Source organism: Gobius niger (assembly GCF_951799975.1).
Source record: "Gobius niger genome assembly, chromosome: 18".
NCBI lineage: Eukaryota > Metazoa > Chordata > Actinopteri > Gobiiformes > Gobiidae > Gobius > Gobius niger.
The window spans coordinates 19,915,725-19,938,792 of record NC_136869.1 but is presented as its reverse complement, the minus strand read 5'-3'; the positions used below and the strand labels follow the sequence as shown (position 1 = coordinate 19,938,792).

Sequence of the window (23,068 nt, the reverse complement as noted above, 5' to 3'; positions counted from 1 at the left end):
TACAGAATAGGCTACAACAACTAAGTGAGTCCATGGTTACTTGTTTTTAGGCTTTTCTCTATTATTTTTTGTACACTGTGTATACAGTGCCTCTCGTAAGTATTCATACACCTTGAACTTTTGCACATTTTGTCATGTTTACAACCCTAAACATAAAGATTTTATTTTTATTTTTTTACTGAACGTTCACACACAAGTAACAGACAACTGTGAAGTGAAAGCAAAATGATACATGATTCTGTTAATTTTCAAAAATAGAAAAGTGAATAGTGGGGCGTGCATAAGTATTCATACAGCATTTTCTGAGTGCATTAAATTGCCTTTAAAACATTTCTAATGACTCCAGAATGTTCACTCCTTGGCCTAACGGTTAAATAGAGCCACCTGTGTGTAATCTACTCTCAGTATAATTACAGCTGTTCTTTTAGGCCCTCAGAGCTGTGGTCGGAGTGTGTTGGTCACTGAACAGCATAATGAAGGTCAACGAGCACCAGAGAGGTCAGGGATAAAGTTGTGGAGAAGTTTAAAGCAGCGTTAAGTTATACAAAGATTTCCCAAGATTTAAACATCTCCCGGAGCACTGTTCAATCCATCATTCAGAAATGGAAAGAGTATAGCGCCACTGCCAACTTACCAAGACGTGGTCCTCCACCTAAAATATCAGAGCGAACAAGGAGAACACTGGTCAGAAAGGCAACCAAGTGCCCCATGATAACTCTGGAGGAGCTGTGAAGTCCTGCCGCTGAGCTGGGGGAATCTGTACATGGGACAACTATTAGTCGTATCTTCACAAATCTGGCCGTCATGGACGAGTGGGAAGAAGAAAGCCATTATTGAAAGGAGGCCATAAGAAATCCCGTTTGAAGTTTGCTAGAAGTCATATGGAGGACACAGCTCCATGTGGACGAAGGAGCTTTGGTCAGATGAGACAAAAATTGAACTTTTTGGCCCAAATGCAAAACGTTATGTATGGAGCAAACCTAACACTGCTCTTGGTCCTGAGTGCACCATCCCCAGTGTCAAATATGGTGGGGGGAGAATCATGCTGTGGGGCTGCTTTTCCTCAGCGGGGACTGGGGAGATTGTAAGAATAGTTGGGAACATGGATGGAGCCAAATATAGAGACATTTTGGAGGAAAACCTGTTGGAGTCAGCAAGAGAACTGAGGCTGGGGCGGAGATTCACCTTCAGCAGGACAATGACCCTAAACACAAAGTTAAATCAACAATGGAATGGTTTAAAGACAAACATATTAATGTGTTAGAATGGCCCAGTCAAAGTCCTGACCTAAATCCTTTTGAAAATCTGTGGAAAGAATTGAAAACTGCTGTTCACAAACGCTCTCCTTCAAATCTGACAGAGCTGGAGTTGTTTTGTATAGAGGAATGGGCTAAAATTTCAGTTTCTAGATGTGCAAATCTTGTACAGTCATACCCCAAGAGACTTGCTGCTGTTATTGCAGCAAAAGGGGGTTCCACAAAGTATTAATTCATGCTGTATGAATACTTATGCACGCCCCACTTTTCACTTTTCTATTTAAAAAAAAATAACAGAATCATGTATCATTTTGCTTTCACTTCACAGTTGTCTGTTACTTGTGTGTGAACGTTCAGTATAAAAATCAAAATAAAATCTTTATGTTTAGGGATGTAAACATGACAAAATGTGCAAAAGTTCAAGGTGTATGAATACTTACGAGAGGCACTGTATTTACCCATTGCTGTGTTCCGGGCTCTGTCCTGTAAAAGCGATAAAGGCGAGGCACAGCACTCAGGGAGTTTAGAAACTGCAGGGCCAGGTCCAATCCTCCACTGTTGCCCACGGGGGGATTATAAGCGACATCTTGGGCTGCAGCAACACACAGCAATGTGCAAAACTTCACCAGCAGCAGCACTCTGGCAGCCATCTTCTTTTTAGACTGACTGTGAGCTGTATACCCAGGGTACAAGAGAGCAAACACAACAACTATCTCCATTCGGGGGAGGATCAAGGCCAGTATGGAGTACATTCTGAATGGAGGTATGGATCTTGTGCTCCAGCAACGGACAGCAGTGTGGAGAAAAGTAGCGACAGCACTACGGCAGCATCTTCATTTCACATGGATGTGGACTGAAAGACAGGCTAAGAGCACACACAACCTTTGGCCTTCGAAACATGTCCCATTATGAGATGCAACTGGTTTGATGAAAAAGGAACGACAAAGCAGTTTCACTTTGTTTTCTAGTAACAGTTTCACAGCCCTTTGTGACATTTTGTGTTTCACATTTCCGGTTTATTGAAGAAACACTTAAGTAACATTTCAATAAATCCTGCCTAAGGTGCAAAGTGCGTTCTGGAAATAGCGTAAAAATATAACAGATTCTCATACTCATTCTGTAATTTCTAAAGGAACAACTTTTGTGGGTTGGGGTCGGCAAACACTGTTGGCTTCAGATGAACATTATGGTACAGGCACTGCGCTCCCAATCAAGACTATGAAAAGACAAACCATTTTACAGACACAAACAAATGCTGGGTCCCCAAACCTCCACCATGAAAAGATTATATTCCCAAGTACAGACCAAAATGCAGGGTTCAGTCTGTGTGAGTCAAGCTTACAATTGGATGTGAGCAAAAATAAACGAAAAACTGATCAATATCTTTCATTGAATGTAGTTTGGGCACTCTGAATGAGTTGCAACAATAACAAACAAAATATTGTATCATAGTACTGCCCAGGGGTGGTGGAAACAGTCAAAACCCCCCAAAAAGGTAAAGATAGCATTACTCAAGTAATTTTGCATCCATCATTTCATCAGAGGTCAGGCACAGAGGTGTGGGAGCTCAGACGGTCCAGGACAGGTCCACACCTCTTTGTAGGAATCTGGGGCTCCAGCAACGCAGAGCAGCACTTCAGTGGCCATCTTTCCTTCAGACTGAATGTGAAGAGACTACACTGACTGCTGCCCTCACAAATAAGTGAAAGTCCCACCATGAAGCAGATAGGCTAGTAGTGGAATAGGTTGAGCAATTTGGTTGAACATGGAGGGATGGACTGAAGAAAGCAGAAGAGAGTAAAGACTGAGGCTTGTGAACGGTTTCATTTGCTGTTTATAACACATTTTAAATCAGAATATGTACACAGGGTGAGATAGCTGAAGACGGCAACTTCACACCAGTTAGGAGATAATCAACTAAAGTAATATTGACATTATCACACACATTACACAGGACAAAACAGTGGGACATCATATAAAAAGGTTGGCTCAGGATCTAAATGACTGCAGTACAGCCTATAGTCACCCAGGTGTGCACTGCTCACAATACAAGAATTGGGAAGAGTTATGGTATTTTCACTTCATACATGGCTCTCAAGTACCATGAGTTAAGTCTTGCTCATCAGTGTGACACCGACTTGAATGAAATGTCTTTAGTTCATGTCATCCTCACGCTGATGGCCAAGAAACACCTCCTGCATACGACATCCAGACTCCTGCTTGTTCTTCCACCTGCACCCTCTCAGACAACTCATCTTCTTTCCAAATTGAATGTGCAGTTACGCGTTGCCTTAGGTAGATGGCGCCATAGGGACATGCTCTTTTCACCTAACAGTCCATCCACCTGACACACCACATTCACACATAAAGTCAATGTAGCCAATTTGGACATTCTGAAGTTGTGGACAGACCCATTTGCAGGAGTGCTGTCAGTGCGACTCAAAGCTCGGGGTTTCGGCAGCAGTTTTGTCTTGAAACTATGATGCCTGTGACAAGTCTGACGTCACTGTAGGGCTTATGGCAAGCAGCTAATACATGGAAACAGTAAACTTTACATTTTAGTGTTCAGACTTGTCATCAAACCTTTGAAAGTTTAATTTTCTAGCCATTTCTTTGAACATGATAGTCTGTTATTTTACAAAGTGAGAGATGGAGGGAAATCTGAATGCAAACAAATTCCTCCCACTTTGACCTCTTAACCCCCGCCTTAACCGAGTGCATTTTCTCCTGTTCAGCTTTCCCCAAATCTAAAAGCTCACAGCCTATAGGCCAATGTTAAGCCTCATTTGAAAGCTAAGACCTACAGAACTGATCAAACGGATCTTTTGACATTTCTTTTCATTGGTGTTTGTTGACACTTTTTTTTCCAGAAGGCTTTAGATTTGGGTAAGGCCAAACCGGAGAAAATGCACTCAGTTAAGGTGGGGGTTCAGAACCAGAAAGCCCTTGTTAGTTTGCAAAATGAGGAGCGCAGTTTGACAGTTTATACAGGTTTAAACCTAAAAACGAGTTCTGAGTGAGGGCACATCATTGGAATCAAAGAGATGCCTCCCATTTTTGTTCTGGTTCTGTTGATGCAAAACAAATCATCCTCTCTCTTTTGCTTTTCAGAACAAACTCACGATTCAGAGGAAATGCTTTATCTCACAAACTAACAAATGGGAGAGTTTGTTCTGGTGATGAATGAAGTCTCTGGAGTAAAGGAAACAGGGGAGGGGGGTAAAGTGTTCTATTGAAGTGAATGCGATGTTTCAATGAGACGCTGTGGGATCTGAGGCAGCTCTCGGAGTTGTCTAATTCTGCGGCAACAAACACAGCATGCACGTCGATCCGGTGAGGTGCACCATCCTTTTACAGGCCTCAATCCTGTCGCTCCTTATTTTCTAAATCAGGAAAAAATAGTTTATGCACAGACCAAAAAAACTGTGGGACATTACATTCTGACACCCAGAATAACATCTGCAGATCCATGAGGTTTGTTCAGTTTGTTTGGACTGCCTCATGTTTGCCCAGTTAAACGTGGTTAAATGACATGAGTGAAGTATTTACCTGAGTCATTTTTGGCTTCTGGATGCAGTGCACGTATGGTTTAGGTGTTTGCTGTATTTGGTTAAATTGTGTTTTGTAACAAACTACACAGTCCATCGAAGGCTGTGGGCACAAAATAAAGATGCATATAGTTATTTTCATTGTAATTTTCCCCCATACATAATATCAATACAGAAATGAGAATTTTTGCTAGAACTCAAACAACACTGTCTTTAAATACTTTGGTTTGTAGTTCACAGGTGAATTCTCTTTCCACTGATCCACAAAGTACACAATTACAAAGGCTTTCAAACTTACTTTGCTCCTTATGAAGGGACAATTTTGTAGAGAGTTAACGGTTCCTTTGAGACACACGGTCGGCTTCAGGAGCAAATGCTCGTACACGTATTTCGATTCTGTTCCTCCAGACTATAAAAGACAGAGACCATTTTGTTACAGACAAAACAAAACGTTCGGTTCAGTCTTATTTCAACTGGATGTGAGCCAAAATAAAGGAGCAAAATGAACCAGAACCAGAAAACTCTTTCCCGAAAGACAAACCAGACAGATGAAGGTGTTGTCTTGGACCAAATTAAGTCTTAGTTACCAAGTACTAGTCTATTATTCTGTACCGAATACGCTACAACCAACTATTGAAAAAAACACATGTAATGGTTCAGAGTTAGTTATTTTATTTTAACCTCTTTTTTCATTGGTATTACATTGCCCATGTTAAAATGAAACAACCCTTTTTCTTACTGATGTATAATCTGTATAGGAAATATTTACCTGCTGCTCTTGTTTGTCCATTGTCCTGTTATAGCGAAAAAGACGAGGTACAGCGGTCTGTGAGTCTAGGTACTCAAGGGCCAAGTCCACTCCTGTCCTGTGAAGCGGAGTTACAATAGTCACGTCGTCCACGGGGGGATCTTGGGCTCCACAGAGCAATGCACAAAACAGCAACAGCACCACTGCAGCCATGTTCTCTGTCGAGTGACTGTAAACCCAGGCTACAAGAGAAGATAAGAGATAACAACTGCCTTCGTTCGAGGGAGGATCAAGACTATCCTGCCAAATAGGCCCACAGAAATCCTAATATGGAGAAGATTCTGGTGGTGAACACCCACTTCAAATACAATGGAATAGAGAAGTTGGGACACCCAGGTCAGTTCCCGGATATTTTACCCTGAAAGACTGAAAGGTCGAATGCATTCCTCCACACGGGGGATAAAATTAAGAACAGCAAATGGCCCCATGAGAACAACAAAGTCTATGTAAAGTCAAAAAACAGTTTGTGTCAGTTTCAGTGTGTGTATATGTGTGCATCTTCTGCTGAGGGGTTACTGAAAGCCAATGGGGGAATTCAGCAGATCTAAAGCAAATGAATGAATGATGGATAATCACTGAGAGGACATTCAAAACAAGCTTCACCACAGAACAACGTCTGCATTTTTAAAAAGGTAGGGCTTTCGGCAGGAGTATGGTCTTGAAACTATGACTCACGCCTGTATCACTGCTGAGGAGGGATTATCAGAAGTGTGACGTCAAGTGAATATTGTGTAATTTTCAAACTATTTCTTTTAAAGTGATAGTCTGTAGGTTTACAAAGTGAGGAGAGATAGAGTGAAATCTGAAATATACGGTAAATGGACTCAACTTATATAGCGCTTTTCTACCTTTATCAGGCCCAAAGCACTTTGCAGTATGAACCAGTCACCCTTTCACTCTCTCATTCATACACCAGTGAACACAGACACTGTAAACAATAGAATTCCTCCCCTCTTGAGTAACAAACCCCAAATCTACTTTTTTATGCAGATAAGTTGCATCTTATAGTGTTGTCTACATGACTCGGTCACTATTTTGACAGTTTTGTGCATATTAATTTAAATCCTATCGCATTTAATTTCACATGTGTGGTTTGCTTTGAATATGTTGTTACGTTACCAGTAAATGTGACTTTGATACATGCACTGTCTGGAGTTTGGGCTCATCAGAAATTGTGTTATATTGGAGAGAACTGAACAATGTTTCTGCAGAATAATATTCATTTTGAAGACACTGCTTTTATGTGACAAGTTTTGTGCACTTTACTGTAAAAAATAATAAAGCTTTGTAATGCATATAATCACGTCTTTACACCTGTAAAATAGATCGGTAAATTCTGTCAGGACAAATGACAGTGGAATCAGCCTGATAAAATAACCCAGCACCTCAGGGCAGTCTCAGGCACATGGCCGCTGGGTGCCACCAGGTCAGGTGACTCAGGTCTGTCAATCACAGACCCCTCCAACCGCTACTTTCTCTGACTCGGTATAAGCTACGCCTCTTTTTCTTGCATTTTTCAAATTAGGCTTGAGGCTCTGAAAAGTGCGGTTCGTTGCTTGCTTTAACCATAAAAAAAAGCCTTTCTTAGTTTGTTAAATGAGGAGAGCAGGAACAGAATTTTCAAAACGATCAAGCTCCTCCCCCTCCCTCCTGATTGGACCTGACAGGCTGGTTCACAGGGAAAGCTCGTCTCATTGGTCAACGCGGGAGGATACAAGACTCTGATTAGTTGCCGAGATCCGGGAAGGAGGGACTTGAAATTCCCCAAAAATTATATACACTTACTTTACATCAAAATGCACGACCAGGTGGTTGATTTTGCACATTTTATAAAATTTGTAAAACATTTTAGACTTCCAGACTATCACTTTAACACACTTATTATTAAAATATTTATTCCATATATGCTGGTTTTACAACACTAATACGAAACACTGAACAAAAGCACATGTAGATTAGTGTGATACATTTACAATGGGAAGTTAGAAGACACAGTATTATGTAGCCTGTAGCAGATCATCAGCGGTTCTCAGCTTGTGGCTTGTCCCAGGAAAAAATGACTGTAGTAGGTAGTTTGAATTTGGTTTTTGATAGTCAGAAGTGAGAACCACCGGCCCACGTGCTGCTCTTCTAACCAGAGCCCACAGCCAGAAGTGTTGGGGCACCGCTGTTGTACGTCATCTTTTTGCAGTGCTCAGTCCTGGTGATCATCATTTCCTAAACAAGAAACAAACAATGGTGGTAAGGACAACAAGCGGGATTATTCCACGTTATGCATTGAATAGCAGTGAGTTAAGGAGTGAATATGCTGCAGCAGTCACCTCGGTCACCCGTGGTTTCTGGATGCAGTGCACATATGGCTTAGGGGAAGGCTCAATCTCGTCCGAGGAGGTTTTGTAGCAAACTGCGCAGTCCATCAAAGGCTGTGGACAAGAGATATGCAAGATACAAAGTTTTACTCGGTTATGAAATATCAAGTTTTGTAACCAAGCATTTAAATTTGTATTGTTATTTGCAGTGGCTCTCGCCCACTTTTGGAACTCACTCTGTCATTCCTGAAGGGGCATGTTTGTGGGTTGGAGTCAGTAGTTCCTTTGGCACACCGGGTGGGCTTCAGGAGGAAATGCTGGTACAGGTATTTCACTCCAAAGCCGGACTATGAAAAGACAAACACGAACTGTAAGGTTTGGGTCAAGTAAAAAGGTTTCAATTGGATATGAGCCAGCAGGAGCACAATACGGGTTTGTCACTCTGAAGAGGAAACAAATCCAAAATGACTTTATTCAGAAATGTGGAATCATGGGAATGTAACACATCATGTGGCGAGGCCGGGGTTGTCACAGGGGTTGGTTGTCACATTTCTTTTCACAGCCACACAAGGGGGCGGGCTTGAACTTGATTCTGTTAGTTTAACATCTTAATTCTCCTGCTGCAATAGGTTTACATTCATTCAAAACACTAAATGAGGAGTGTGGGATGTTTTTGTTTTGAGAGCCTGAAGGTGATTAGTATTAGTCTAATATCTTGTATATCATTATAATGTATGATGGAATAATATGAAAAAATGTTCAAATGAGTTGGAAGAATACAGCAGGCTTTGATCAGTACATGCATGAAAACATATTTTTTCTTTTTATATTTTAAATTGATGTTAACACTAAAAAAACTCATGTTTTTCAACTGTGACAACCTGCCACAGCCACATGGGGAACATGTGACAGTTGAGTTTCGGTTTTGGACAGTTAATAACTACGTATCGAGAGTCTACGTCCAGCCTATAGCTTTACAGTATTTGATGAAAGTGTGACTATTGTGGGACGTTCTGTTGATGAGCAGGGGACTCAAAAAAACAAAGGGTGACAACCAGCCCAGACCTCCCCTAAAAAAACTTTATTCTCACCATGTAACTTAGAGTATAGGCAACTATCAACACAATTAAAGTACCATCATTATAGCTCTTTAATAATGCTCTGTACTTGACATTCCTCTGCTGATATGTCATTTTTCAAATACTAATGTCAATGTATTTTGTGTAGAATCCTTACGTCCATCTCAGCTTTGTCCAATGTCCTGAGGAAGCGAAAATGGTGGTGGACGGCGGTGTGGGTCTTTAGCTGCTCCAGGGCCAGGTCCACTCCCCTCCTGTAGCCCACAGTGAGGTCAGTGTAGGGGTCCTGGGCTCCGGCGAGGCACAACAGCCCAAAAAACAGCAGCAATCCGGCAGCCATCTTCTTCTTCTCTTTTGTTACTGAATGTGAACTAAATGCCCAGACTACAAGAGCAAACAGGTCCTCCCTCCTCTCCGCGGCGGATCAATACTGCGTTCCAAAACAAGTCCTATTATGGGGTGGACTCTGAATAGTGCGCACTGGGGAGTTGGCTCATCTATTCCCGTAACAGCCCTGAGGGGAAAAGATGACTAGCCTCCATGCAGGTCTTAACACAAAAAGTATTTGAGTGAAGAAATCTAACTGTAACGAGTAAAAGAAAGCAGTGGGAATTCTGATTGGTCCTAAGGCCGGCTGTAATTTAGGGGTTAATGGCCTCAATGGGTTGTGTTTGTGCAGCAGACAAAAGTGGGTCACTGACCATGGCAGGGAGCGTGGATAATAAAACTTAGTGTTTGTCACGTGGCCCTGGAATGGACAAAAGAGGGATTCCAGTAAAGACAAGTTTGACGGTTTCTTTCGACTTTCGCTTTCCAGCTTTAAAAACAGAAAAAGTGACTGTACGGTGACGACACACCACAAAACATTTCACAGGATAACTAATGTAAAATACAAGCATTTATTACAATACAGAGGGGTTTATTGTTGAAAAATAGCAAAGAAATGAGAGAGGTTCTATATCGTCTCCATGAAGATGTTTACGAAAAGCAGCCAAATATGAGATTTAAAGGTGCCGTATGCAACTTTTTATGTGGGGAAAAAAAAGTTGATATTTGTGTGTATTTGACCTTGTAGTGACCCAGCGGCAGAATAAGTGGTCACCATGCCAACTTTACTGTCCATTACAGCGGTCTCTAGGACGCTCCAAGATTAATTGTTGGGAGGGTTTTCTGTGCAGATGGACCCTCCCACCAGAAAACCTACAAAACAATTGTTCCTGGAGCGTTGTAGAGACCACTGTGATCTTAAGTAAAGGTGTAACCACTCATACAGCCACTGGGTCTCTACAAGGCACAATAATCAACATTATTTTTTCTGCATAAAAGTTGCATGATGCACCTTTAAATAGGCTAGGTCGTAATTCAAAGCCATTCTTTCATTACACACTGCAAAACTAGCCGTTTCTTTTGATCATTACGACCATGTTTTGTATTAATGGCAACAGTACAATCCAAAATTGTGCCTTCATCATCCTAGGTACAGCAAGGATTGAGATTAAACATCATTTCCATCTGTTTACTAAAACATTTCGCACACTGCTTTTATTAACTGTGCTTCTCATGATGAAAGATGTAACAAAACGTTGCTGCCAGCAGAGGGCACTACCCATACGCATTTTATTTGTTTGTGAAAGCTTATGTAGGTCTTTAAGGTGCATTAATAAGGACACAGAATATTATGGTAAGTGTTTTCAATCCACTCGTGATGCCAGGAGGGTCGGGGCTCCACTGCCGTAACCGATGATGTTGCACTGCTCAATCCGCAGGCCCTTCATCTCCTGCAGGCAAGAAAAACAAAAAAAACAAAAATGAAAACAGAGCAAGAGCCATGAACTTTTTGGCCTTCCCTGTAGGTATTTTCTAATCCTGGAGTGGTTGTTCAGGCATCGGTATCAGCATCGAAAACCAAGTATCATTAACCTCTTTACCCACCGCCTGAACCCAGCGCATTTTCTCCAGTTCGGCCTTACCCAAATCTAAAAGCTTCTCGACTGGAGAGCAACAGTGTACTGTCTCATTTGAAAACTAAGACCTACAAAAGTGATCAGAACTTTATTGTCACGTTGTCGCAGTGTTTTTGTCACATTATTAAAGTGTTTTTGTCTCTTTTCTGTCCCTTTTTAGTTTTTTGTTGCTTTTTTCATTGCTGTTTTTGTTTGTTATGTTTTCTATGCTATTTTCATGAAGCTTTTAGATTTAGGTGATGCCAAACAGGGGGAAAAGGTGCGCGGTTCAGGTGGGGGTTAAGAGGTTAAAATACTGTAACGGTACCCAGCCGTTACTACTATACTTACTGCTGACCCAGCAACTAGCGCTGATGCTCCACGCCTCTTTTCTCTACTATTTTTATATATATATATATTTCTAAATCGAACATTAGTCACTGGACTGTGTGTGCTTAACCCTTAATGGTGAATTTCTATGGTAACGATCCAATTTACAACATTCAATCCCCAACAATACATTACAGTGACAGAGAAGGCCTTGAACTTTGTGCCAGTTTTCGTTTCATGTGCACAGGTCTAGTCATTTCAATGATATTAACCAGAAAGCAGGTTGAAACATGCCCATTTCACCAGTTAATGATCACAGTTCAGGCCTTCCCTTCCCCTCAGTATTGAACTATAACCTATAACTATAACCAAACCAATAAACTGACCTCAGTGAGACTGGGCTTGTGGATACAGTGGACATAGGGCTTGGGTTCGGCTTCAATGTTCCCCCCGAATGTCTTGTAGCACACAGCGCAGTCAATGGGAGGCTGCATGATTGCACACACACAAAGGGGCAAGTTAGAACAGAGGCACATACCAGAACACTGTGTCATGAAAGGAGCTGCAAACTTAGACGAAAAAGAACAACAAGTTAGTAGATAAATGCTCACTCTGTCGTTTCTGAAATGGCAGGCCGAAGGATCTGTAGTTCCCTTCGCACAGCTGGTCGGTTTGAGAAGGAAATGGTGGTAAATGTATTTCACATCAAAACCAGGCTGAAAATACATTGAGGAAAAATGTTTATAAGATCTTACAAAAAGTGGAAATGACACAAGTTTACTGTACTTACTTCAATGTCTGACTTAGTGATGCTCCTAAAGAACAGAAAATGGTGTTGCACTCCAGTGTGGGTGCTCAGTTTCTGCAAGGCGAGGTTGACCCCTTTCTTGTAGTCTTCTGACAGGTGGTTGTACGCCTCATGTCCGTGAGAGGACAGAACCAAAGCCTGTAAGCTCAGGAAAACCAGCCAGAACAAGGCCATCTTTCTCCGTCAGCGCGTGGGAGACAGTGGGGAAAGCAGCACGGCGCCCGCTCCTCTCTCAATTTTTTTTTGGGGGGGGAAAAATCCACGCCCTTTTTCTTCCTGACAGAACACTTTTGGAACACCTGGTAACTCTGTGAATGGTGTCACATTGGTCAGCGGCGTTAGGAAGAAATACAAAGGAGCGTCAGTTGTTTTGTCAGTTTTTTTTTTATTATATTTAAAATGACATAGGATTATCAGTTCATAATTTTGATACTTGAAATGTACAGACTACCTTCATTTCATTCACAGGCACAATAAGCACACATAGGCTCTACTTCATATAAATACTCCTTCAGTTAGTGGTCTGGGAACCACATGTTTTACATCCTTAATAACAGCAGTAATGCCTCATCATGCGACAGATAAATAAAACCCAGAGATGATTGGTTAACGTGGGTCACAAAAGTGCAAACTACAACAACTACGGTAACGTGAGCTGTCCTTTTAACAGCAGAGACCAGTCACTACATGGTCCACAGGCACTTGACATTCTGTGCACATCCGAGTCCGGACCAGGCCAGTCCCATAGGACTAAACTTGGACATTCTAATGGCCAAGTAGTGTCTGACATGTAAAACTAATTCAGTCAATAGCAGAGGACCAAGGATCCATTTGACACAGTCAAAGCATCAAACCATGTCACTTCCCTTCCAGGTGACATTATTACACAATAACAGATATTTAGAGCCTTCAGTTGCACATGAACAGTGAGATTGTCTCAAGAGCTTTGTGGAGATTTGGTCAAAGTTAACCAGAGATAATGAAACAAATCTGTGATGAAAAGATAATGGAATGTTTTAGTGCTACAATCGGAGAAACTGAGACAACTGATCTGCAGCTTATTGTTCTGACCTCAGAGGTATTTACACACATTTGGCACTTTGAAAAATAAAACTACTTAACCAGAAAATAAACCACAAAGTGACACAAAACTAATTTAGAATATTAGTGCCCTTCCATTGTATCTACTTGACAGATATATTGTATAAACCTCTTTGTAACGCATCCAGAACTGCATCTGTGTGTAGGATGATGGCATTAGTGTAACAACACAGTACTCCAGCTATCATTGCTCAGTACAACTTTGCTACAGCAGATCGCCCTCTGCTGGTGATCATCTTTTACTACAAGTACACGCATTCATACAGTATAAAAGCTAAAAACAACAAGGCATGATTAAAAGCAGGGCAGGTTAAAATGCACAGGCAGTCAAATAAAGGCAAAGGTGAGTTAATCTCTCAGGGTCATAGTGAGGACACTACGGTGATAAAATCCATCTGTAACATAATGTCATTGTTCAGATTTGTGTTGTTAAAAGTGCTAGAGCTTCAGGGGGTGGATCAAGTTGAATGAGGCACTTGACCTCAAAACACACTCTGCTGTCCCACATAAGGCGCTTGGTGACTAAAACAATAACCAGCATGTGAATATCAAAGGAATGCGTCCCATACGATCCCGGCTTATTCAATGTGAATCAGAGCCACGTGTCAGGAGCACACAGACATTTCTCTAATACAGTAGCAATTCATTTTCAGTTGCTGCTTCTTTGATTTCCATGTTTAAAAACTACATGTTGCTATGAATAACTATTACAGAAGCACCTGAACAGCAGCGCGACAGAGAGGCTAAGTCACACATAGATATAAAACAGACGTTGTTGGAGAATCCACCAGATGAGCTTCTACATTCAGCAGGTGTCAGCGACTGTGGCGATGGGCAGTGTTTGGAGCACAGTGTGGTGGCATTTACTGTTCACTAGAGGGCGCTGGGCTACATGGGCAGGAACATCTCTGAGTACTCGTCTCTCTCCTCGAACTTTGGTTCTGCATCGTCTGCATCCAGCTGGAAAGACACATTAGAAAGAATGTTGAACTAGTAAATGTGGTCACTTCAGTACTTCAGTAAAAGGTTAGTGTTTTTGTTGACAACTTTTTACTTTTACACCATTATATTTGCAAGACATTATTCAAAGACTTTATGCTCTACATTTACTACATTCACCACCATACTTTCACATGTATCTATGTGAAAGTACTGACGTGCTTTTACTCAACTGATGAAATGAAGTATTTTTGACCACTGATCATTAGTATTCACAAAGGAAAGGGTCAAATCAATAATGAAACAAGAACAAACAGCCAATACAGTTTTCTGAAATCAGGTGTGAACATGGATAAGGAGCATTAACATGAATCACATGTGGCATGTTGACAATAGATCAGCTAATGACTTACACACGCGATCTCCCGGGGAGTGAAGATGCGTCCCAGGACAAACACTTTGACAGGAACAGTGAGGATGAGGACAAAGGGAAAGGCCAGAGAAGCTTGAGTGGACATCACAGCCCACAGAGCGGCCAGACACACCACCTGGATAACAGTGAAGAGGTGCATGCGTAGAGTGCGCACCTGCAGACAGGGGAGAGGACATTTATACTTTAGTTTCCACATTAGTAACTTCAATACTTGATCTGCTGTGGGTTCATGGAGTTATATGTAAGAACAATGTAAAAAGTGTGACTCACTTTGCGGACATAGGTGTGGTCAGGGTGGTACTTTGGCGGCATGAGAAGCAGCATCATTCTCTCCGTCAGCTGGATACCATTGAGAGACATGACGCCCATGTAGAGGAAGATCCCAAACAGCACCGCTAGTGGGATCTTCCGAAGCAGCTCACCTATCACTATGGACAGACCTGGGGACACAAAGGGTACACTTTTAAGATCAACAACAGCAGCAACAACTCAGTACATCACTCTGACAAAGGCTTTGCTGTATAAAAAGAATATATCAACTAGACTCAAGCTTAGCCTTACGACACTGCCTTTGTGAAGAAAGGCTGTTAGAGTGTGTCAATAAACCACTAGCGTTTTTAGTGCTTAGGTATTTAATATGGTTATTTTATTCTAACAATTGTTCTCTCTTATTTGGTTGAGATTTGACTGTGAATGAAAATTATTTCCCCTTGGAGATCAACAAAGTTAAAGTTAATCAGATTCAGATTTCCCCAACCACTAAAAAAATTATCAATAGGTTCTCCTTCGAGGCCAGGACCCCCCAGAATAAAGAGATCCAGATCTCTCAGATACAAATATTTCATTAGTAGTTGCGGCCCTACCAAATATGTATCCACCCGACTTTAAAAATAAAAGTAACCATGAACAAAGTGCCCAAAGACTCTAGTGTAATATAGATGGGACTGACCAACCATGATGGACACCAAGAGGCCCGTGACCCTCTGCTCTTTGACCTCCTGAATGCGGGGCTTGTCTCCGGGGGCAACCGCTTTACTCATTACTGTCAGGGCGTTGACGTGCGTCACAGAGCGGACCGTGGCGGCGGCCATCCAGGGCAGACCAAACAGCGCAGACGTCCCTCCGAGCACAACAATCAGCAGCAGGTCCAAGTGGAAACCGGAGCCCTTCACCAGCATGCGCTCCTTCTTACTCACGATGAGGCTGAGAGGAGAGCAAAGGGTACAACCAGTGCTTATGGATAGAAAATGGCCCTGCTGACCATCCATGAACAGCCTTACGTGGTGATCTGAGTCTCCATGAAGATGAGGATGAAGACGAGCAGAGCGGGCAGACAGCAGGCGAACATCATCCAAATGGGGAAGTGCTTGTCGTGGCCAAAAGGATTGATGAACCAGCCGCGTTTGGTTGGACTGGTCACCGAGAAGCCGTCGGGAACACTCAGTTTCTGCACACGGACATAATAATAATGTTAGTGTAGAAGGTATAGGGATGCCAGAGATACTGCAATTCTCAAAATGTAAATCCCTCTGGTCATAGAAGTGCCAATAATAATCTAGCATATGTATGAGTTATATTAGTGTCAAAACATTAGCAACTGCATGGAGCTACATTAGTGCCAAAATAGTGAGAAAACATAGGTCAGGTTTAGAACCTTTTATGGTTAAAACGCATATACTTATATCATAATAATAATAATAATAATAATAATTAAAGCCGCAAGCGGCATTTAGAGGCCTTCGCGAGCAGCGTTGGCCGGTTGGCGCACGCCGTCGCACGCCACCGCAATAACCGGGGGGCGCTAACGCGCCCTACGCTGTTAAAATGACGCTACCACCGTCCGTTGAGTTTATAAAAGAGCAAAAGCAAGAAATGGCGCCTTTGGCGCCAGATCACGCGATATTTCCCAAAATGGCCGACTTTGTGTGGGTTGCCTAGCAACCGCGTAATGTACTTTTTTGTTCGGATAGTCATGACGCACGTGTGTACCAATTTTGGTTTGGCTACGCCAAACTTTATATCGGGTCGTTGCCATGGCAACACGGTGGGAAAATGGGCGTGGCCATAATTTATTTTTTGATCGGAGTCACGTGACGGATGTCTGTGCCAAATTTTATTTGTCTACGACAAATTTTACTTTTTTTCTCCATTCATTTTTATTTGGTGCTCTGCAGGGGGCGCTATCGCGCCCATTTTCAAAATTCCCATATCAAAACATCCGGGGCCGACGACTCGACCAACGATTCAAGTTACACTAAAATCAGCCAAAGTATGTGCGAGTTATGACTCTTCGAAGGCGACGGCGAGCGCCGAAAACGAACGCCAAATTCATGGCGTTGCCATGACAAAACCGGAAATCCTATTAGAAAGTTTTTAATAACTTTTAATGCCCCACATGTGTAGATGATCTGGAGCGACCGGGGAGTCGCTGCGTTCAACGCCCTAGGACGAGTTCGTTCAAATGCGAGGGCACGAAAAGGCGCCTTCGGCGCCAGGTCGCTCTTCTGGCCAATATGGCCTCCGTACAGATGGTTGCCTAGCAACCGCGTAATATGTTTTTTTTTTTGGTTCCATGTGACCAATCACTGTGCCGAATTTTTTTCGTCTACGACGAACTAAAATTTTCGGGGTTTTCGGGATTTTGGGGGGTCTGGCCATAGGCCGCAATGTTAACGTGGTTTTTCCAGGGGGCGCTGACGCGCCATTTTTTTGAATTTTTGAAATTTGGAGATGTGAAAGTTTTTTTTTTCACCTAATTGAATTTTGGGCAAAAATTCAGGACTTTTCGTCGGTGGGAAAGTGGATTTTGGGGGGGAGAAGAAAAATAATAATAATAATAAGAAAAACCCTTACAATAACAATATAGCGCCGCCTGCGGCGGCCCATATTTATATCGTCGGAAAGGTCTCACGTCCAGTAACCCACCCGTGAGGTTCATTGTCAAATACGAGCGCGTTGCGCTCGTATTTTACCACTTCTTTGTCAATATTTCTTAATGCGTTTTTTTTCCAGATTTTTGTGCGAGCAACAACAAATATGCCGCTTTCGCGGCAAACACCTATATCATTGGATAGGCCTTAATGCCCTGAGTCACTCTAGTAGTGTTTTGGGCATTGGGAAGTGGCCATGGTCGATGACGAGCGCGTTGCGCTCGTCATCGACTACTTTCTTGTCAATGTTGCGCCTTCACTGGATTTTTCACCTTTTTTCATGCGAGCAGTTACAAATGTGCCGCTTTCGCGGCACACGCCTATTTCACCGGACAGGGCGTGGTGCCGGGAGTCCCCCCATTACTGTCTAATGCATGGGGAGCGCTCCGCGCTCTGTTTCTTGAGCGCTGCGCGCTCTTTTCGGGACGTGCGCTACGCGCACGTCTTTCATCAGTGCGCTCCGCGCACTGCCGTACAATTACAATAGGCCCGAGCCCTGCCAGGCCGCTCGGGCCTAATAATAATAATAATAATAATAATAATAATTAAAGCCGCAAGCGGCATTTAGAGGCCCTCGCGAGCAGCGTTGGCCGGTTGGCGCACGCCGTCGCACGCCACCGCAATAACCGGGGGGCGCTAACGCGCCCTACGTTGTTAAAATGACGCTACCACCCTCGGTCGAGTTTATAAAAGAGCAAAGGCAAGAAATGCGCCTTCGGCGCCAGACCACGCGATATTTCCCAAAATGGCCGACTTTGTGTGGGTTGCCTAGCAACCACGTAATGTACTTTTTTGTTCGGAACGTCACGACGAACGTGTGTACCAATTTTGGTTTGGCTACGCCAAACTTTATATCGGGTCGTTGCCATGGCAACACGGTGGGAAAATGGGCGTGGCCATAATTTACTTTTTGATCGGGGTCACGTGACGGATGTCTGTGCCAAATTTTATTTGTCTACGACAAAGTTTACTTTTTTTCTCCATTAATTTTTATTTGGCGCTCTACAGGGGGCGCTATTGCGCCCATTTTCAAAATTCCCATATCAAAACATCCGGGGCCGACGACTCGACCAACGATTCAAGTTTCACTCAAATCGGCCAAAGTATGTGCGAGTTATGACTCTTCGAAAGTGACGGCGAACGCCGAAAATGAACGCCAAATTCATGGCGTTGCCATGACAAAACCGGAAATCCTATTAGAAAGTTTTTAATAAGTTTTAATGCCCCACATGTGTAGATGATCTGGAGCGACCGGGGAGTCGCTGCGTTCAACGCCCTAGGACGAGTTCGTTCAAATGCGAGGGCACGAAAACGCGCCTTCGGCGCCAGGTCGCTCTTCTGGCCAAGATGGCCGCCATACAGATGGTTGCTTAGCAACCGCGTAATATGTTTTTTTGTTTGGTTCCATGTGACCAATCACTGTGCCGAATTTTTTTCGTCTACGACGAACTTGCGTTTTTGGGTTTCTCTATGGGCGCAATGTAATCCTGATTTCCAGGGGGCGCTAACGCGCCATCTTTTTGAATTTTGAAATTTGGGAATAGCAAATTTTGAACCATTAACATTTTTGAATTTTGTGCCAAAAATCAGGACTTTTCGTCAGAGGGAAAAGGCACTTTGTGGGGGGAGAGGAAAAATAATAATAATAATAATAATTAAAGCCGCAAGCGGCATTTAGAGGCCCTCGCGAGCAGCGTTGGCCGGTTGGCGCACGCCGTCGCACGCCACCGCAACAACCGGGGGGCGCTGCCGCGCCCTACGTTGTTAGAATGACGCTACCACCCTCGGTCGAGTTTATAAAATAGCAAAGGCAAGAAATGCGCCTTCAGCGCCAGATCACGCGATATTTCCCAAAATGGCCGACTTTGTGTGGGTTGCCTAGCAACCGCGTAATGTACTTTTTTGTTCGGACAGTCACGACGAAGGTGTGTACCAATTTTGGTTTGGCTATGCCAAACTTTATTTCGGGTCGTTGCCATGGCAACACGGTGGGAAAATGGGCGTGGCCATAATTTACTTTTTGATCGGGGTCACGTGACGGATGTCTGTGCCAAATTTTATTTGTCTACGACAAAGTTTACTTTTTTTCCCCATTCATTTTTATTCGGTGCTCTGCAGGGGGCGCTATCGCGCCCATTTTCAAAATTCCTATATCAAAACATCCGGGGCCGACGACTTGACCAACGATTCAAGTTTCACTCAAATCGGCCACAGTATGTGCGAGTTATGACTCTTCGAAGGTGACGGCGAATGCCAAAAACGAACGCCAAATTCATGGCGTTGCCATGACAAAACCGGAAATCCTATTAGAAAGTTTTTAATAACTTTTAATGCCCCACATGTGTAGATGATCTGGAGCGACCGGGGAGTCGCTGCGTTCAACGCCCTAGGACGAGTTCATTCAAATGCGAGGGCACGAAATGGCGCCTTCGGCGCCAGGTCGCTCTTCTGGCCAATATGGCCGCCATACTGTTGGTTGCCTAGCAACCGCATAATATGTTTTTTTGTTGGGTTCCATGTGACCAATCACTGTGCCGAATTTTTTTCGTCTACGACGAACTAAAATTTTCGGGGTTTTCGGGATTTTGGGGGGTCTGGCCATAGGCCGCAATGTTAACGCTGTTTTTCCAGGGGGCGCTGACGCGCCATTTTTTGGAATTTTTGAAATTTGGAGATGTGAAAGTTTTTTTTTTCACCTAATTGAATTTTGGGCAAAAATTCAGGACTTTTCGTCGGTGGGAAAGTGGATTTTGGGGGGGAGAAGAAAAATAATAATAATTAAAGCCGCAAGCGGCATTTAGAGGCCCTCGCGAGCAGCGTTGGCCGGTTGGCGCACGCCGTCGCACGCCACCGCAACAACCGGGGGGCGCTGCCGCGCCCTACGTGGTTAAAATGACGCTGCCACCCTCGGTTGAGTTTATAAAAGAGCAAAGGCAAGAAATGCGCCTTCGGCGCCAGATCACGCGATATTTCCCAAAATGGCCGACTTCGTGTAGGTTGCCTAGCAACCACGTTATGTACTTTTTTGTTCGGACGGTCATGACGAAGGTGTGTACCAATTTTGGCTTGGCTACGCCAAACTTTATATCGGGCCGTTGCCATGGCAACACGGTGGGGAAATGGGCGTGGCCATAATTTACTTTTTGATCGTGGTCACGTGACGGATGTCTGTGCCAAATTTTTTTTGTCTACGACAAAGTTTACTTTTTTTCCCAATTCATTTTTATTTGGTGCTCTGCAGGGGGCACTATCGCGCCCATTTTCAAAATTCCTATATCAAAACATCCGGGGCCGACGACTCGACCAACGATTAAAGTTTCACTCAAATCGGCCAAAGTATGTGCGAGTTATGACTCTTCGAAGGTGACGGCGAACGCCGAAAACGAACGCCAAATTCATGGCGTTGCCATGACAAAACCGGAAATCCTATTAGAAAGTTTTTAATAACTTTTAATGCCCCACATGTGTAGATGATCTGGAGCGACCGGGGAGTCGCTGCGTTCAACGCCCTAGGACGAGTTCGTTCAAATGCGAGGGCACGAAAAGGCGCCTTCGGCGCCAGGTCGCTCTTCTGGCCAATATGGCCGCCGTATAGTTGGTTGCCTAGCAACCGCGTAATATCTTTTTTTCTTTGGCTTCATGTGACCAATCACTGTGCCGAATTTTTTTCGTCTACGACAAACTAAAATTTTGGGGGTTTTCGGGATTTTGGGGGGTCTGGCCATAGGCCGCAATGTTAACGTCGTTTTTCCAGGGGGCGCTGACGCGCCATTTTTTTGAATTTTTGAATTTTGGAGATGTGAAAGTTTTTTTTTTCACCTAATTGAATTTTGGGCAAAAATTCAGGACTTTTCGTCGGTGGGAAGTGGCCGAAACGGCCTCCGGGGGGGGAGAAGAAAAATAATAATAAGAATAAGAAAAACCCTTACAATAACAATATAGCGCCGCCTGCGGCGGCCCATATTTATATCGTCGGAAAGGTCTCACGTCCAGTAACCCACCCGTGAGGTTCATTGTCAAATACGAGCGCGTTGCGCTCGTATTTTACCTCTTCTTTGTCAATGTTTCTTAATGCGTTTTTTTTTCAGATTTTTGTGCGAGCAACAACAAATATGCCGCTTTCGCGGCAAACACCTATATCATTGGATAGGCCTCGATGCCCTGAGTCACTATAGTAGTGTTTTGGGCATTGGGAAGTGGCCATGGTCGATGACGAGCGCGTTGCGCTCGTCATCGACTACTTTCTTGTCAATGTTGCGCCTTCACTGGATTTTTCACCTTTTTTCATGCAAGCAGTTACAAATGTGCCGCTTTCGCGGCACACGCCTATTTCACCGGACAGGGCGTGGTGCCGGGATTCCCCCCATTACTGTCTAATGCATGGGGAGCGCTCCGCGCTCTGTTTCTTGAGCGCTGCGCGCTCTTTTCAGGACGTGCGCTACGCGCACGTCTTTCTTCAGTGCGCTCCGCGCACTGCCGTACAATTACAATAGGCCCGAGCCCTGCCAGGCCGCTCGGGCCTAATAATAAGAAAAACCCTTACAATAACAATATGGCGCCGCCTTCGGCGGCGCATCTTCCTATTTTCGGAAAGGTCTCACGTCCAGTAATCCACCCGTGAGGTTCATTTTCAAATACGAGCGCGTTGCGCTCGTTTTTTACCTCTTCTTTGTCAATGTTTCTTAATGCGTTTTTTTTTCATATTTTTTTGTGAGCAACTACAAATATGCCGCTTTCGCGGCAAACACCTATATCATTGGATAGGCCTTAATGCCCTGAGTCACTCTAGTAGTGTTTTGGGCATTGGGGAGTGGCCATGGTCGATGACGAGCGCGTTGCGCTCGTCATCGACTACTTTCTTGTCAATGTTGCGCCTTCACTGGATTTTTCACCTTTTTTCACACGAGCAGTTACAAATGTGCCGCTTTCGCGGCACACGCCTATTTCACCGGACAGGGCGTGGTGCCGGGAGTCCCCCCTATTACTGTCTTACATGGGGAACGCTCCGCGCTCTGTTTCTTGAGCGCTGCGCGCTCTTTTCGGGACGTGCGCTACGCGCACGTCTTTCTTCAGTGCGCTCCGCGCACTGCCGTACAATTACAATAGGCCCGAGCCCTGCCAGGCCGCTCGGGCCTAATAAGAAAAACCCTTACAATAACAATATGGGCCGCCTTCGGCGGCCCATATTTATATCGTTGGATAGGTCTCACGTCCAGTAATCCACCCGTGAGGTTCATTTTCAAATACGAGCGCAACGCGCTCGTATTTTACCACTTCTTTGTCATTATTTCTTAATGCTTTTTTTTTTCAGATTTTTGTGCGAGCAACTACAAATATGCCGCTTTCGCGGCAAACACCTATATCATTGGATAGGCCTCGATGCCCTGAGTCACTATAGTAGTGTTTTGGGCATTGGGAAGTGGCCATGGTCGATGACGAGCGCGTTGCGCTCGTCATCGACTACTTTCTTGTCAATGTTGCGCCTTCACTGGATTTTTCACCTTTTTTCACACGAGCAGTTACAAATGTGCCGCTTTCGCGGCACACGCCTATTTCACCGGACAGGGCGTGGTGCCGGGAGTCC

The 23,068-nt window shown here is 43.8% G+C and overlaps 3 protein-coding genes and 1 long non-coding RNA gene across 4 annotated transcripts in view; all 4 read right to left on the bottom strand.

The window, feature by feature from the left end:
- Positions 1-4,807: 4,807 nt before the first annotated feature.
- On the bottom strand, positions 4,808-5,880 carry LOC306978140. The gene is made up of 3 exons (XR_013793886.1): positions 5,574-5,880; positions 5,103-5,213; positions 4,808-4,907 (listed from the first exon to the last, which is right to left on the bottom strand). It is a non-coding gene; the product is annotated as an uncharacterized lncRNA (long non-coding RNA).
- A 1,764-nt stretch (positions 5,881-7,644) lies between these two features.
- Positions 7,645-9,585, bottom strand: LOC306977456 (uncharacterized protein). Its single transcript, XM_079575770.1, has 4 exons — positions 9,158-9,585; positions 8,158-8,268; positions 7,934-8,035; positions 7,645-7,829 (listed from the first exon to the last, which is right to left on the bottom strand). The coding sequence occupies exons 1-4, from the start codon at positions 9,338-9,340 to the stop codon at positions 7,743-7,745; spliced, it is 483 nt and encodes a 160-aa protein (XP_079431896.1). The 5' UTR covers positions 9,341-9,585; the 3' UTR covers positions 7,645-7,742.
- Positions 9,586-10,393: 808 nt separating this feature from the next.
- LOC306977455 (uncharacterized protein) lies at positions 10,394-12,326 on the bottom strand. Its single transcript, XM_079575769.1, has 4 exons — positions 12,064-12,326; positions 11,885-11,989; positions 11,660-11,761; positions 10,394-10,778 (listed from the first exon to the last, which is right to left on the bottom strand). The coding sequence occupies exons 1-4, from the start codon at positions 12,253-12,255 to the stop codon at positions 10,692-10,694; spliced, it is 486 nt and encodes a 161-aa protein (XP_079431895.1). The 5' UTR covers positions 12,256-12,326; the 3' UTR covers positions 10,394-10,691.
- Positions 12,327-12,467: 141 nt separating this feature from the next.
- Positions 12,468-23,068, bottom strand: part of slc4a2b (solute carrier family 4 member 2b) — a 32,485-nt gene continuing 21,884 nt past the window's right edge. The window contains exons 21-25 of the mRNA XM_079575765.1: positions 15,835-16,001; positions 15,504-15,757; positions 14,825-14,994; positions 14,535-14,708; positions 12,468-14,142 (exon numbers count right to left, since the gene is read on the bottom strand). Coding sequence (XP_079431891.1) covers positions 14,071-14,142; positions 14,535-14,708; positions 14,825-14,994; positions 15,504-15,757; positions 15,835-16,001 — 837 coding nt within the window. The 3' untranslated portion in view covers positions 12,468-14,070. The remainder of the gene's footprint in view (positions 14,143-14,534; positions 14,709-14,824; positions 14,995-15,503; positions 15,758-15,834; positions 16,002-23,068) is intronic.